At 53.9% G+C, this 14,483-nt stretch overlaps 1 protein-coding gene across 4 annotated transcripts in view; it reads left to right on the top strand.

Moving 5' to 3' along the window:
* Positions 1-14,483, top strand: part of RANBP3 (RAN binding protein 3) — a 23,414-nt gene continuing 8,931 nt past the window's right edge. Inside the window, exons 1-10 of one of the 4 annotated variants that reach the window (XM_083421632.1) lie at positions 1-109; positions 2,727-2,782; positions 6,083-6,256; positions 9,979-10,015; positions 10,766-10,852; positions 12,023-12,094; positions 12,196-12,261; positions 12,554-12,646; positions 13,896-14,002; positions 14,274-14,363. In XM_083421632.1, coding sequence (XP_083277758.1) covers positions 70-109; positions 2,727-2,782; positions 6,083-6,256; positions 9,979-10,015; positions 10,766-10,852; positions 12,023-12,094; positions 12,196-12,261; positions 12,554-12,646; positions 13,896-14,002; positions 14,274-14,363 — 822 coding nt within the window. In that variant the 5' untranslated portion in view covers positions 1-69. Of the gene's footprint in view, positions 110-1,207; positions 1,327-2,726; positions 2,783-6,082; positions 6,257-9,978; positions 10,016-10,765; positions 10,853-12,022; positions 12,095-12,195; positions 12,262-12,553; positions 12,647-13,895; positions 14,003-14,273; positions 14,364-14,483 lie in introns of those variants that run through there. The other 3 variants (XM_083421633.1, XM_083421634.1, XM_083421635.1) reach the window with 3 other exon arrangements.

The raw sequence follows: 14,483 nt of genomic DNA on the forward strand, positions 1-14,483 counted from the left end.
GCCCCAGACGCCCAGAGGAGGGGGATGAGCTGGAGGCGCTGGGCTTGAGGAAGAGGGGCAGCCCCCCGGATGTTTTGGGAAACAGTGAAGTGGGTCGCTGGCTGGGGAGGTAGGTGAGGATTTCTAAAATCCGGCACGTTGATAGGAATCTAATTAATGAATTATTATTATTATTATTGCACACTGCGGATTATGATCTAGATGTTTTCGGACGCAGCGAAGTGGTTTCCTGGCTAGGGAGATAGATGAGAGGCTGAACATTTATTTCTTTTAATTCAAATTAACTTTATTAAACATCAATTAAACTCCATTTACAAATTAGTAATAACACAGTTTTTGGGGCTTCGGTACTATTAGTCTTTCTCATAAGGACTAGCAGCATTTATATCTAATAACCTGGTCTGGCGCAGTATTTGAATTAACAGATCCAACTCCACCTGGTACGCAGGATGAGACCTTCCCTGCCTGCAGACTGTCTCGCCAGAGTGGTGCATGCTCTGGTTATCTCCCGCTTGGACTACTGCCATGCGCTCTATGTGGGGCTACCTTTGAAGGTGACCTGGAAACTGCAATTAATCCAGAATGCAGCAGCCAAACTGGGGACTGGGAGCAGCCGCCGAGACCATATAACACCGGTCTTGAAAGACCTACATTGGCTCCCAGGACATTTCCGAGCACAATTCAAAGGGTTGTTGTTGACCTTTGAAGCCCTAAACGGCCTCAGTCCAGTATACCTGAAGGAGCGTCTCCACCCCATCATTCAGCCCAGACACTGAGATCCAGCGCCGAGGGCCTTCTGGCGGTTCCCTCACTGCAAGAAGCAAGGTGACAGGGAACCAGGCAGAGGGCCTTCTCGGTGGTGGCCCCCGCCCTCTGGAACGCCCTCCCACCAGATGTCAAAGAGAAAAACAACTACCAGACATTCAGAAGACATCTGAAGGCTTTTAACGTTCAGGGAAGCTTTTAATGTTTGGTGCGTTACTGTATTTTAATATATTTTTGGAAGCTGCCCAGAGTGGCTGAGGAAACGCAGCCAGATGGGCGGGGTATAAATAATTTATTATTGTTGTTGTTGTTGTTGTTGTTGTTGTTGTTATGATGATGATTACAAGACCCAAGAGCCAGTACCGGCTTTTGGGCGCTAGGGGGCGCCGCCTCTATGACGAGAGCCCGCCTTCGTTTCGGAGGCGGAGCCAGGAGGCCGCGCATGCGCCCCCGCTCCCCGCGGGCTCCCCGGCCGGGCAGAGCGGCTCTTTGGCCCGGGCTGGGCGCGGTGCATTGTGGGGAGTGGCTGAGGAAGTAAAATGGCGGACCTGGCTAACGAAGGTAGGCGGCCGGGGGGGGGGGGAGGCGGGCGGCGGAGGGCGAGGGCGGCGGGGTCCGGGGGGCGGAGGGGGCGGCCGCCGCGGAGGGAGAAGCCGCCCGCCCGGCCCCGAGGAGGAGGCGCCGCCCAGTCTCGCCAGGCCCGGCAGGGCGCGGCCAGGCCGGACAAAGGGAGCGGGCGGGCAGGCGGGGAGAGGGCGCCTCTGGGCATGGGCAGAGGGCTGGCCTCCAAGCGAAGCCCCTCCAAGCGAAGGGGAGCCGTGCCGCGGAGCACGGGCGGAGGGCCCGGGTTTGTTTGGAGGAGGAGCCTGGCGCGTCCCCGCCTCTCGCCCGCCCCTCCCCTTCCTCGTGAAATAAGATAAGGGAGGATGCTGAGAGGCAGCGGTGCCTCTGAGCACAGGCAGAGGGCTTGCCCCAGGGGAGGCGGGCCAGGGGCTGCAGACGCCCAGCCCCTCGGAAGGGAGGGCAGCCGTGCCTCTGAGCATGGGTGGAGGGGCGCCAGCAAGTGGAGCCCCGCTTAGGATGAGAGGCAGCAGGACCTCTGAGCATGGGCAGAGCACCTGGGCTTGTTGGGAGGAGAAGGAGGAGCCTGGCGTGTCGCCACCTCTGGCCCGCCGCTCCATTTCCTCGTGGAATAAGGGAATGGTGGATGTTGAGAGGCAGCCGTGCCTCTGAGCATAGGCAGAGTGCTTGCCCCAGGGGAGGCGGGCCAAGGGTTAAACGGCGGAGGGAGAGCTGCAGAAGGGGAGCCCCTCCAAGCGAAGGGGAGCCGTGCCTCTGAGCATGGGCGGAGGGGCGCCAGCAAGTGGACTCTCGCTTAGGATGAGAGGCAGCGGGACTTCTGAGCATGGGCAGAGCGCCTGGGCGTGTTTGGAGGAGGAGGAGCCCACCCTCCATTTCCTTGTGGAAATAAACGGTGAGGGAATGATATTATTATTATTATTATTAAATTTCTATACCGCCCTAAACCTGAAGGTCTCAGGGAGGTTCACATAAAAATCTCTTAGATGTTGAGAGGGAGCAGCGCCTCTGAGCATAGGCAGAGAGTGCTTGGGCTGAGGAGCAGACCAGATTAAGAACAGCTGCCCCCTCCCGCTTCCCCTCCCCAAATACACACACACACACACACATATGTATGTACAGTATGTATGAATTGTGTATAGCGCATATTGGTGCAGGTAGGTATTTTAGGCTGGGAAGGAGAGGATCAGCCGAGGGAGAGAGAATTGAGCCAGGCAGGGAAAAGGGTTCAGGCAGAATAAATTCCGGGAGGCGAGAGTGCCTCTGAGCATGGGTGGAGCCTTGTTTCCAAATACGCTGTGTGGTTGTGCATTTGTGAAGAAGTCGTGGGCTGTGCGTTCTGAGTTAACTCCAGTGCCTTTCCGCTTTTGGTCTCTCTGCAGAAAAGCCAGCCATCGCCCCTCCTGTCTTTGTGTTTCAGAAGGAAAAGGCACAGAAGGTAAGGACCCGGGGCTTGGAGAGGGGGCTGAGAGGGACAGGCACCCCTTTTTGTGAAGCTGGGTTCGGGGAACCTTTGGCTCTCCGCTTGCTGCTGAACGACAGCTGCCATCGTCCCTGGACAGCGACAGGGCTGGCTGCTGGTAGCTGTCGTTCCTCAGCCTCTGGGGGACAAAAGGCTCCTGCGCCCACATTCAGAAATCCCCAAGGAGACGGGGCGCAGGACAGCAAGGTTTCTGTGCAGAAAAGGAAAGGTTTGCAAGTCTCCCCCTGCTAACATCTTCGCGTTTACATCCTGCAGGGCAGACAGTCATATGACAACAGTGGGGTGTGTGTATCTCATGTGAGTCCTATTCAGAGTAGACACTGTGAAAACACTGGGCATGGCTCCCTTATTTCTTCTCTTGATTTTTATCCCACCTTTCGTCCAAGGAGCTCCAAGTGGCATGCCTGTTTCTCCTTCCCCTTTCCACTGTTTTCTCCCCAAGGCCCCTGCGAGGTGGGCCAGGCTGGGAGCTCTTGACTGGACGCAAACTCTCTCTTGGTGGGACTGCGGTTGATGGCGAGAGAGTTGCAGTTAGGACTCGATTGGATCAGTTAGGTGGGAAGAACAAAACGCCCCCACTGTGAATCAGCCTAAGAATTGACTGTCAATTTGAGAGGGTCAGTGTTGTCTGTGCTCTCCAGATTTTGTTGGACTTCAGCCCCAGTGTGACTGAGGGGGGGGGATTGTTGGGGAGGGGGGTCTTACCAGGAGACAACACAGCTTGAATTTGGGCCTTTCCTCAAGCAACTAGAAAGGTGCTCCATCAATGGGGAGGGAGGTTTCTTTTCATTAGAACGAATAAAGGTTTGACGCAGTTTAATGCAGACCTTTGATAAAAAGCTTCTCGCCTTGCAAAAAAAAGGAGGACGTCGCGCCTCCTGCGATTTCCGTCTGCCGCAACATGCCTGTGTGCGTACCATCTCGCTCGTTTTTATTTTATTTGCTTGCTCAATTTGCCCACCGCCCTTCCTCCGGAGATCCCAGGGCAAAAAAAAATGCAAAATACATAACGGAACAAAAAGCAAACCAATAACCCCCCGTCCTGCCAAAGCCGTGAGAAGGCCGCAGAAATGTGAAGGCCCAGCTATAGAGAGACGTTTTTGCCTGGCACCCAAAGTGATGTAATGAAGGCGGCCGGTGAGCCGGACTCCGGAGAGCACCCCATATCTTAAGTAGGGGTGAGGGAGAAGGGGGCCCTTGGTGCTGTCCCCAAACCACACACCCCTCCTCACCCTTTGCACCTTTTTTTTTGGTGGGGGGCTGGCTGGGGTGTGTCTTTAGACTCTGACGGCGCCTCTCGGCCGTCCGGATCGCGGGGCGGACATGCACAAAGGTGCGTAAAACCTAGCCTACTGTACAAAGGTATCCGCTGCTTGTGCCAGTCGCTCGGCTGCCCGATTTTGCCTCTTGCCCCTGGCAAGGGAAGGCAGCCCTCGGGCCAAGGGAGCCACATTGGCTCTGATCTTCAAGCCCAAAGCCCCTTGTTTTGGGAGCAATCGCTCATTTTGCCCATGTGCTGATTTAGTTGTAGGCAAGTCGGTGACTTGAGAAACTCATGCGATGGGGGGATTAAAAATTGTTTGGGTGGCGGCCCTGAGTTCCTTGCAGCGGCTTTGCAAGCCCCTTTTGCCATTGGGTTTTTTGCCCCGTGGTGATTGTGGGAACACGGTGGCCTCCGCTGCCCTGAGAATCCGCTGGCTTCTGCTGGACTTGAGAATTGCGCGTTTTCTCTGTCAAATTGGAGTGGAAATATTGATATTATTGATATTGATATTATTACAGTGGTGCCTCGCAAGACGAAATTAATTCGTTCTGCGAGTTTTTTCGTCTTGTGAATTTTTTCGTCTTGCGAAGCACCACTGTGCATTGACGGTTTCCCATAGGAATGCATTGACGGTTTTAAGAAAAAGGCGCAAGACGTTTTCGTCTTGCGAAGCAAGCCCATAGGGAAATTCGTCTTGCGAAGCAACTCAAAAAACGAAAAACTCTTTCGTCTTGCGAGTTTTTCGTCTTGCGAGGCATTCGTCTTGCGAGGTACCACTGTATTTTGTCTGTGTGTTTTCATCTAAGGCGGTTTTAAGGCTGACTTCCCTTGAGCCACTCCTACAAAAAAGTTGTGTTTTGAATAGCTTGGCAATGTGGTGTTTCATCGGAAGGGGTGTTCAGTTCTGAACCCACCAACCTTTGCTGCAGTTCGCCTTGCGCAGTTCTGTTTCCCCCATGTTCGATTGTGAGCCCACGGGCAGGGACATTCTGATCTTCTTATAAGTGCCGGGCTATATCATTTCCTTTAGGCGCTCTGGATGTATGAAGTAGCCGTGATAATCTATCCAGCGTATATGTGTTATCCGTGCCGGAGATGAAGCCTGCTCTGCAGGGACGTTGCTCGTGGCAGGAGGATAGTAAAGCGCAAATTCCGCATACTCTGCCTTTCCGAAGGACCTAGGACGAGCCCTGCATGTTCAGGCCGTAGAGTTCAGGGGAAGGGTCCCTGGGAAAACAATCCCAACCTAGACCTGTAAGAGCAGCTTGGAAAGGCAGCCTTGCAAAGCGATCAGTGACGGTTTGAGGACTTTTTGCTTTCCTACCAATTACTGTTCCTTAGTACAGCAGTACCTCTGTTCTCGAACGTCTCCATTGACGAACGTTTCGGAACCCGAACACCAAAAACCCAGAAATAATAAATGCTTCTGTTTTCGAATGGCTTCCGTGGCGTGCTTTTCGGTTTTCTCAACTGAGTGTGCAGAGAGCCCTTTGTGCCTCAGTTTTCGAACGTTTTGGAAGTCAAATGGTCTTCCAGAACAGATTACATTTGAGAACCGAGGTACCACTGTACTGGTTTGTTGTTTTGGGGTTTTTTGTAAACTGCTTTGAGGGGGACCCCAGGGGTCATCCAGTCCAACCCCGTGTCATGCAGGAACCGCAGCTTAAATGCGACAGTCGGTAGTGGAAGCACAACTAGCCAGAACAGCCTTCTGCCAATACCCGTAAATAAGGCCTGAAAGTTTCCTTGGGGTCTCATCTCTCTTTTTCAAGGGGGGGTTGTTGGTGGGAGACAGCAGGACCTCAGGAGGCCCGCTTGCCCCAAGAACCAAGCCCAGCGCCCCAAACACAGGAGACGCCGTGGGGGCCTTGACGCTGCGGGACCGTGATGCTGGCTGTGATGCCCGGCTCCCAATGGACCCCCCCCTCCGCGCCCCCTCCCTCCTTCCATTGCCTGGCACTGAAGGGCTCTTCTTCTCCTTTGCCCCCCAGTCCCTTGCAGAGCAAAAAGGGGTGTCGGACTCAGGCGAGGACCCCCCGGGAGAAGCAGAGCCTCCCCGCCGGCCTGCGGGTCACCCCAAGTCACCAGGGGGGTGCAACTTTGAGGCTCCCGCCCCCCCAGGGGCCGATTCCCGCATTCTTCCGGTTCGGCCCGGACTGGCGAGGGTAAGTCTTGGAAAAGCTGGCTGGAAAGGCCCTCCGTGGAAAAACTCTCTCTTGAGTTCTGTTTCTCCCCCCTCCCCAAAATAAACGTTTTCTCTGCACTTAAATTTATATGGCCCAGCCTTGCAGTTTAACTTGTCTGCAGCTGCACAGATGCCTTCCCAGAGCTTTGGTTTTTCCCTCCCAAAAGTCAGCAGCGCTGGGAGAAGAGGACACAGTTTCCCCTAATTTCTGCAGCCCCGGGACCCCACTCCACCAAGGGTGCAGCTTTTGGGGAGCTTTTGGGGGGCCAGAGGCAAAAAAAATGGAGCGTGCAATTAATGTGGTTCCTTGTACAGTAGGCTGGCCAAATTGCCACAGTTCAGGGTGCTTGATGGAGACAGGAAGCCGTCCCGGGAGAGGCGTGATCCCCACACCCGTCTCCATTCTGGCCGAGGGATCGGACGCCCTCCCAAAGCCTCTGACTGGCCATCCGCTCCCGGGCCTGACCATTGGCCCTGCTGGCTGCTGGGGGTTGGGGCTCCAGGAGCGCCCAGAGGGCACAAGCGTGGCCAGCCCAGCTTGGAGACGTTGAAACAGGCTTCCTTTGCCCTGTATCCGGGGAAGAGGGTGGCTGGCCGCTGTGGGCCTTGGGAGGGCTGAGCTCAGGCGGGAAGAGGAGTTCTGAGGTTGGGTTGGGTGCGCATTGAGTGGAAATTCTGGGACGGGCAAAGGTGTGCTTAGTAAGGGAGGAACGAAACTGGGTGTCATCTTTGAGAGTGCCAAGGATGCAGTCCTGTTTTTAGAGGTTTCAAACGGCTAACAGATGCCCCACGAGCTCCAAGGCAAGGGGGGTGGATAGAAATACAGTGGTACCTGGGTTACATACGCTTCAGGTTACAGACTCCACTAACCCAGAAGTAGTACCTCGGGTTAAGAACTTTGCTTCAGGATGAGAACAGAAATTGTGCGGCGGCAGCGGGAGAACCCATTAGCTAAAGTGGTGCTTCAGGTTAAGAACAGTTTCAGGTTAAGAACGGACCTCCAGAACGAATTAGGCACTTAACCCGAGGCACCACTGTACAAAGAAAGGTAAAGGTACCCCTGCCCATATGGGCCAGTCTTGCCAGACTCTAGGGTTGTGCGCTCATCTTGCTCTAGAGGCCGGGAGCCAGCGCTGTCCGCAGACACTTCCGGGTCACGTGGCCAGCGTGACGACGCTGCTCCGGCGAACCGGCACCAGAGCAGCACACGGAAACGCCGTTTACCTTCTCGCTATAAAGCGGTCCCTATTTATCTACTTGCACTGGTGTGCTTTCGAACTGCTAGGTTGGCAGGCGCTGGGACCGAACAACGGGAGCGCACCCCGCTGCGGGGATTCGAACCGCCGACCTTTCGATCGGCAAGCCCTAGGCACTGAGGTTTTACCCACAGCGCCACCCGCGTTCCAACTTTACAAAAGGAGTGGTATTATTTTTGTTTTCATTCTGCCCTTTGTCCGAAGAGCCCAAAGTGATGCGGGAACCCATACTTGGGGGGTGAGAGGAAGCGTGGGGTGTTTCCAGGTCAGGAATGGCGGTCCTGCCCAATGTTCGAAACCCCTCAGATGCCAGGCACATTTTGCAACCGCGTGGAGATCTCTGGGTGCCAGGCTGGCAGCGAGCATCTCCCTCTGGCTGGGCCCTCCGCCTTTCTCAAGCAGGTCAGCAGAAGAAGAGCTCATTCTCTGCCTTCATCTCCCCCCTCTTTCTCCAAGGAGTACGTGGTTCACACTCCCCTCCTCCGTTCTCCCTACAACAGCCTTGCAAAGGAGGTGAAGAGGCTGCAGCCTGACTTCATGACCAAGTGGGGATTTGAAGCCTAGCTCTGCGTTGCCCGCTCTGACTGGCATCCAACGGCATTCCAGGGTTTCAGGCGGGGGTCTTTGTTTGCCAGCCGTGCCTGGATATGCCGCCGTGGCCTTGGGCGACCTTTGCGCCCCTGAGCCGGTGCCCTTCAGTGGAAGGGAAATCGTTCTTGGGCGGGACGGCAAGGGAGAAGGAAGGTGCTTCAGGGTTATGTCTCAGCAGCACATCTTTGGGCTGGGGGTTGGCAGGGGACGCCTCTTCCAACACAACGCTTGCCGCCTGCCCTTTTTGGAAGTGTCGGGATTTCGAAAATGAAGCCAAGACAGCACCCTTGCTGCTTAATCTGGGGCAGCGCTGCAGCCTTGGCAGGGTTTTAAAATCAGTCTGCCCCCCAGGGTGGTCCTCCCAGACGCCGCTGGGGCTCAGGGCACCCGGCAGCTCCAGAAGCCGGGAACGAGAACTGCAAAGGCAGCAACCTTGGGAGGACCACAGGTTTCCCATTTATTGAAGTTCTCCTTCCCTCCGATTCCCTCCTTCCTCCTCCTGTTCCCTCCTTGGGTGCAGCTCCCAAACCTGCTCTCCTGTTCTGTGATTTTGGCCAATTTTTACTTAGTTTTAATTGAATTTCTAATAGCATCGAATAGCTTTTGGGGAGGGGGCTAAATACAGAAAAAAATGTTTTTTTAAAAAAAGTTTTCACGGTTGTCCAGCTGAGCTAAAGATTAGGAAGAACTTCCTGGGAGTAACAGGTCTTCTTCGGCAGAGGAAGGTGATGGGCTTTTCAGATGCAATTCCTCAGTTGCAGAAGGCTGGACCAGAGGATGCTTTGGGTCAATGAATCGTAGAATTGCAGAGTTGGAGAGTACAATTCTATGCCTTCCCCGAGTCCTTAGGAAATTATTCCAAGAGGGAAAGAATGCCTGCGTCTGTCATCGCAAAGAGTCCCACGACCTGAATTAAAACAGTTGCTTCTTTCCTTTTCTTTTTAACTTAAACAATTTAAAAGCAAGCTTGGAGTGTGTGCTAAATCCAGACCCTCGCGTAGACCTGTGGGACCTTCTTAGCTGCCATGTCTGCATACAAAGTGCTACCTTGGCTCTCGAACCGAATCTGTTCCGGGTGTCCGTTCGCCTCCTGGAACCGTTCGGAAACCGAGGTGTGGCTTCCGCCCTGCAGCCAATCGGAAAAGCCACATCGGACATTTGGCTTCCGAAAAGTGTTCGCAGACCAGAACACTTGCTTCAGGGTTTGCCGCATTTGGGAGTCGATTTGTTTGGGAACCAGAGTACCACTGTAAAATAAAGGTACCCCTGCCCGTATGGGCCAGTCTTGCCAGACTCTAGGGTTGTGCGCCCATCTCACTTAAGAGGCCGGGGGCCAGCGCTGTCCGGAGACACTTCCGGGTCACGTGGCCAGCGTGACAAGCTGCATCTGGCGAGCCAGCGCAGCACACGGAACGCCGTTTACCTTCCCGCTGGTAAGCGGTCCCTATTTATATACTTGCACCCAGAGGTGCTTTCGAACTGCTAGGTTGGCAGGCGCTGGGACCGAGCGATGGGAGCGCACCCCACCGCGGGGATTCGAACCGCCGACCTTTCGATCGGCAAGTCCTAGGCGCTGAGGCTTTAACCCACAGCGCCACCCGCGTCCCTTTACCACTGTAAAGTTTACCACTGTAAAATATAAAGTTTTTACTGTAAAATATAATTGACCAAATGGCAATGAAGTTGTCTTAGGCAGTTTGACCCCTGGGTCCTTTTCGCTTACGTGAGTTGTTTTCAAGGTGGGCGATTTGCCAAGGCTTGGATTCCCAATAATTGTTTGTGTGTGTGTGAGAGAGAGAGGGTGTGTGTGTGATGCAATCTAACTCTTACACGCGTGTATATATATTTGTTACAGAGGTCAGCCGATGGGTCAAGTCCAGAAGACGGGGAAGGTGAGGGAGACCTCGTGTCCGCTGCCTAGAGACAGTCCAGAGGCGCCCCCAATTCCCATTCTCGGGGTGACGATGTGCCAGAAAGAGACACTGCCGGGATGGGTTGCGCGGAAGGCCGGAATGTTTGCGCCGCCGGCCAGGGTGCATGGGCTTATTTCACTCCCGCCCTTCCGGCCAAGGGTTTCGCTCCCGCAAGTAAAAAAAACTCCCAGCCGTTGGATTGGGCCGGCTCTCACATTGGGCACGAGAGGGAGGTGGCGGCTTCCAGGGGGGGGGGGGCAGACAAGGAATCCGAGAGGGAGAGCTGTGAGCAGCAGCCACGCTGGCCGGCCGAGGCTACTGCGTGTCAGAGGCCGGCAGCACTTGGGGGACCACAGACGCCCCCTTCCTTGGGGCCCACTCAAGACGTTTTGCCGCCTGAGGACCAGAAGGCACCCTCTCCCAGGCCTAGTAGTTGAATCTTACTCGGAAACTGGTGGGAAGACACCGTAGCAGGCATAGGGCAGACTGCATGGCAGTGCCAGCTCTGGCCGCTCCTCGCCCCTCAGCTTCTGCCGCCTGAGGCACCTGCCCCACTCTGTCTCATGGCAGGGCCGGCGTGGAAGACACAGCCATCAGAGGAATGCCCTCTGTTTTCAAAGCCTGCTTCCAGGTGGTCCCTCCTGCTAGCTGGGTTTCAACCCCGAAGTTTGAGACGGCACAAAGTGGGCTTCCCTTTCACCCTCTCTCTTTCTCTCTCCTTCCCCACAGAGTCCGACCGAGAGGATGGGAGCTACTGCCCCCCCGTCAAGCGTGAAAGGACCTCTTCCCTCACACAGTTCCCGCCTTCGCAGTCAGGTAAAGGAGGGCCGTTTATTTTCTTGGGGCTTGCGGCATTTTTCTTGCAATGCGCTCCAGCTAGGAGCGGAAGGGGAGGTAGATCTGGGAATGGGACCGGCTGCCGGGAAACACAGCTCTGGGCTCCAGATTTTGTGCTGGGCTGATATCGGAAAGGACGGCTGTGACATAAATTGCCCATTTGCTCTCTAGCAATGGAGGAAGGGTGTGAGCGAATGAAGTGTGAAGTGAAATGGCTCTGGGGCAGATGGGCTGGTGGTCTCATCCAGCAAACCTTGTCTTCTGTTTTTACGGGTGCTTGTTGTGAGGAGCCAGTGGTGTCTTGCTTGGGGATACCGCTCAGTATTGATTTCACACACACAAGCTGTTTCTCTCTTAACTGCAAGGGGGGAGGTCTTTCCTCAGCACCAGGGAAAATACACACTCCCATTTCGTAGAAAGCTGCGTGTTTTGTCCTCTAACCTTTCCGAGGACAGTTGGAAACATACTCTAAATGTTCTTTTCCTTAAAAACCTGCAGCCTTCCTGCTAGGAATTAAGGCTAATGAAATACCCAAAAAGTTCAGGAGTCTTTATGTATGTTACAGTCGCTGCCGGAATTCTAATCGCAAAAATAAGAGAGTATTCAGAGCTGGTGGGATTATCAGCAAGGCCAAGAGAACATTACAGATGAAAAATTTATCAGAGAGTGGGATATATACAGAGTCTGTGTAAAAGAACATTGTCAAAAAATGGATGCATTGGCAGGTTTTGATTGAGCTTTGGTGTGTAAATAGGATGATTTTATAAAATAAAATTTATAGTTAAATAACATGGAGAAAGTGAAGTTTAAGCGCGCATTTAAGGAATTCAGTTCGGGAACGCAGGGGAAGATTGGATGTACAAATCGATGTACAAAGCAAGTGTTAGTTTAAAAATTAATAATTGTGTATTTTTTGTTTCTCGTTTTGCCTATAACGTCTATTGTACATTTCTGTTATAAAGTTTTCAATCAATAAAGCATTCAAAAAAGGAAACATACTCTTTAAAAAAGAAATTGGGGTGGGGATTGGAACACAGCTCTCTCCCGGCTTCCCCACTTACTGCCCCCTTATGCTGGTTCTCTGGGGGCGGGCAGCAAAATAGGGGGGCCCTTTCCCCCAGGCTCTGAGCATCTTCTCTCCTCTTCCAGTGACAAAGAACAATGTCTTCATGCCATCGAGCTTATGCGAGCCTTCGGCGGGGAACTCTGACTCTGAGCCAGGTGAGGTCTCGGCTGGGCTGCCCCCCGCCCCTGCCTCCCCACCCCCCTCCCAGTTTTGGAAGAGAGAGAGAGAGGACAATGTTTTTCATTTTGCATTCCAGAGGAAAAAAGCACTGGATTCAGGTTGAAGCCTCCCACTCTCATCCATGGCCAGGCGCCCAGCGCAGGTAAGGAACACGTTTTTGTACCCGAGGGCACTGGGAAAACAGGGGGGCGTATTTGCTGCTAGTATGATTGTGTTAATATTCCACCTTTCAACCAAATTTCCTCCATTTTCTTAAATCTGAGTCCCCCCAAAATAGGGGGCGTCTTATAAGAAGTTGCCGTCCAAAACATTAGAAGGGTGTCCAGGTTAGGGACTGCTGGTGAGTTTTGGACCGAGCTGGGGGGAGGGAATCCCCTCCTTCATCTCTGCGCAAGGCCCAAGGGAGTCCTTTCTTCTGTTCTCGTCCCCCCCAGGGGTCCCCAGCCAGAAACCGAAGGAACAGCAGAGAAGCGTCCTGCGCCCGGCAGTATTGCAAGCCCCCCAGCCAAAGGCTTTCTCGCAAACAGGCAAGTGACTCCCCTGCGCGCGGGAAGCATGCGGGAGCAGCCAGAATTGCTTCCTGGGTTCGTGAGCAGCCTTGTTTCTGGCGAGGAAGAGGGCGCCCATCGAAGCCCAGCATCCTGTCCAACCAGGATGGCGCTGGGGTCTAAGCCCCTCAGCCTCTTGGGCTTGCTAATCAGAAGGTCGGCAGTTCGAATCCTGTGACGGGGTGAGCTCCCATTGGTCTGTCCCAGCTCCTGCCAATCTAGCATAGAATCATAGAATCCTAGAGTTGGAAGAGACCACAAGGGCCATTGAGTCCAACCCCCTGCCAAGCAGGAAACACCATCAGAGCACTCCTGACATATGGTTGTCAAGCCTCTGCTTAAAGACCTCCAAAGAAGGAGACTCCACCACACTCCTTGGCAGCAAATCCCACTGTCGAACGGCTCTTACTGTCAGGAAGTTCTTCCTAATGTTTAGGTGGAGTTCGAAAGCATACCAGTGCAAGTAGATATATGGGTACCGCTGTGGCGGGAAGGTAAACGGCGTTTCCATGCGCTTGGTTTCTGTCATGGTGTCTTGTTGCGCCAGAAGCGGTTTAGTCCTGTTGGCCACGTGACTCGGAAAGCTGTCTGCGGACAAAGGCCGGCTCCCTCAGCCTGAAGCGAGATGAGCGCTGCAACCCCATATTCACCTTGGACTGGTCTTAACCGTCTGGGGGTCCTTGACCTTTTACCCAACCAGAGACCCCCAAAGGGAAGCCCTAAAGCAGGGGACGACTCTGTTAGCTCAAAGGAACTCAATCACTGCCACCACACAAACCCTAAATGTGTTCTGGGGTTTCCCCCAACCCTCCAGAACAAAGGGAGATTTCTGTCGCCCAGGCCGAACTCCTTGTGCTAATGGAACCAAACCCATCCATGTACAGTCGTACCTTGGAAGTCAAACGGAATCTGTTCTGAAAATCCATTTGACTTCCAAAATGTTTGCAAACCAAAGCGCGGCTTCCAATTGGCTGAGTTTGCAAACCGGAACAGTCACTTCTAGTTTTGTGGTATTCAGGAGCCGAACCGTTCGACTTACAAAGTGTTTGGAATCCAAGGTAATGATTTTGCTTTATGGTAGGTCCCTCTTTTTGAGTTCCCCTAAGCCCTTGCGACTCCGCCCTGCTTTTAGAAACCAACAAAACCGTCGCCGAGAAATAAGGGCTCTTGCAAGAACGAAGCCGGTGCTCCTTGCCTGCTTTTAAACGGGGTGTTTTCTCCTCCGCAGTTCCAAGCAGCGGGACCAACGGCGTGAGCATCCCTCCGGATCCCGTGGCCGCCGTGTCGGAATCCGCAACGAACGCCGTGCCGAAAAGCCCCGAAACAGAGGAGAAGGTGAGTCTGTTGCGAGCCCTGAGGTGTCGGCAGAGGGGAGGACGTGGGCCGGCGTCTCGTCTGCCGGTCCTGGATTTTTATTCTGCAATTTGATGATTGGCTTGTGGTGTTGGGGCGCACCCTCGCTGCAGGAATACGGGGGGCTCCCTCAGTGCAGGCATTCCCTGGCTCCCAAAGACATACTTTTTAAGGCCAGTATCCCCTCTGAGCTTCTTACTTTTAGCTGTTTTGGAGATGCTTTTCAACCGTTTGTTTTTGTGTGTTTCTTAAGGAGTCCAACAGCACCTCGGAGACAGAGAAGGCAGACCAGAACACGCCACAGTCCTTCGTGTTTGGGCAGAACTTACGGGACCGTGTGAAGGTACCTGTCAACTTGATAGCCGATGCGAGAGGCAGGGTGGAAATACTGTTGGCACCCGTCTGTCCTGAGACACAAGGGAGGGAGGCCAAATAGCTGTGTGAGCAGCGCCAAACCGACGTC

The sequence above is a fragment of the Podarcis tiliguerta genome, assembly GCF_965153285.1.
Source record: "Podarcis tiliguerta genome assembly, chromosome: 18".
In the NCBI taxonomy this organism is placed as follows: Eukaryota; Metazoa; Chordata; class Lepidosauria; order Squamata; family Lacertidae; genus Podarcis; species Podarcis tiliguerta.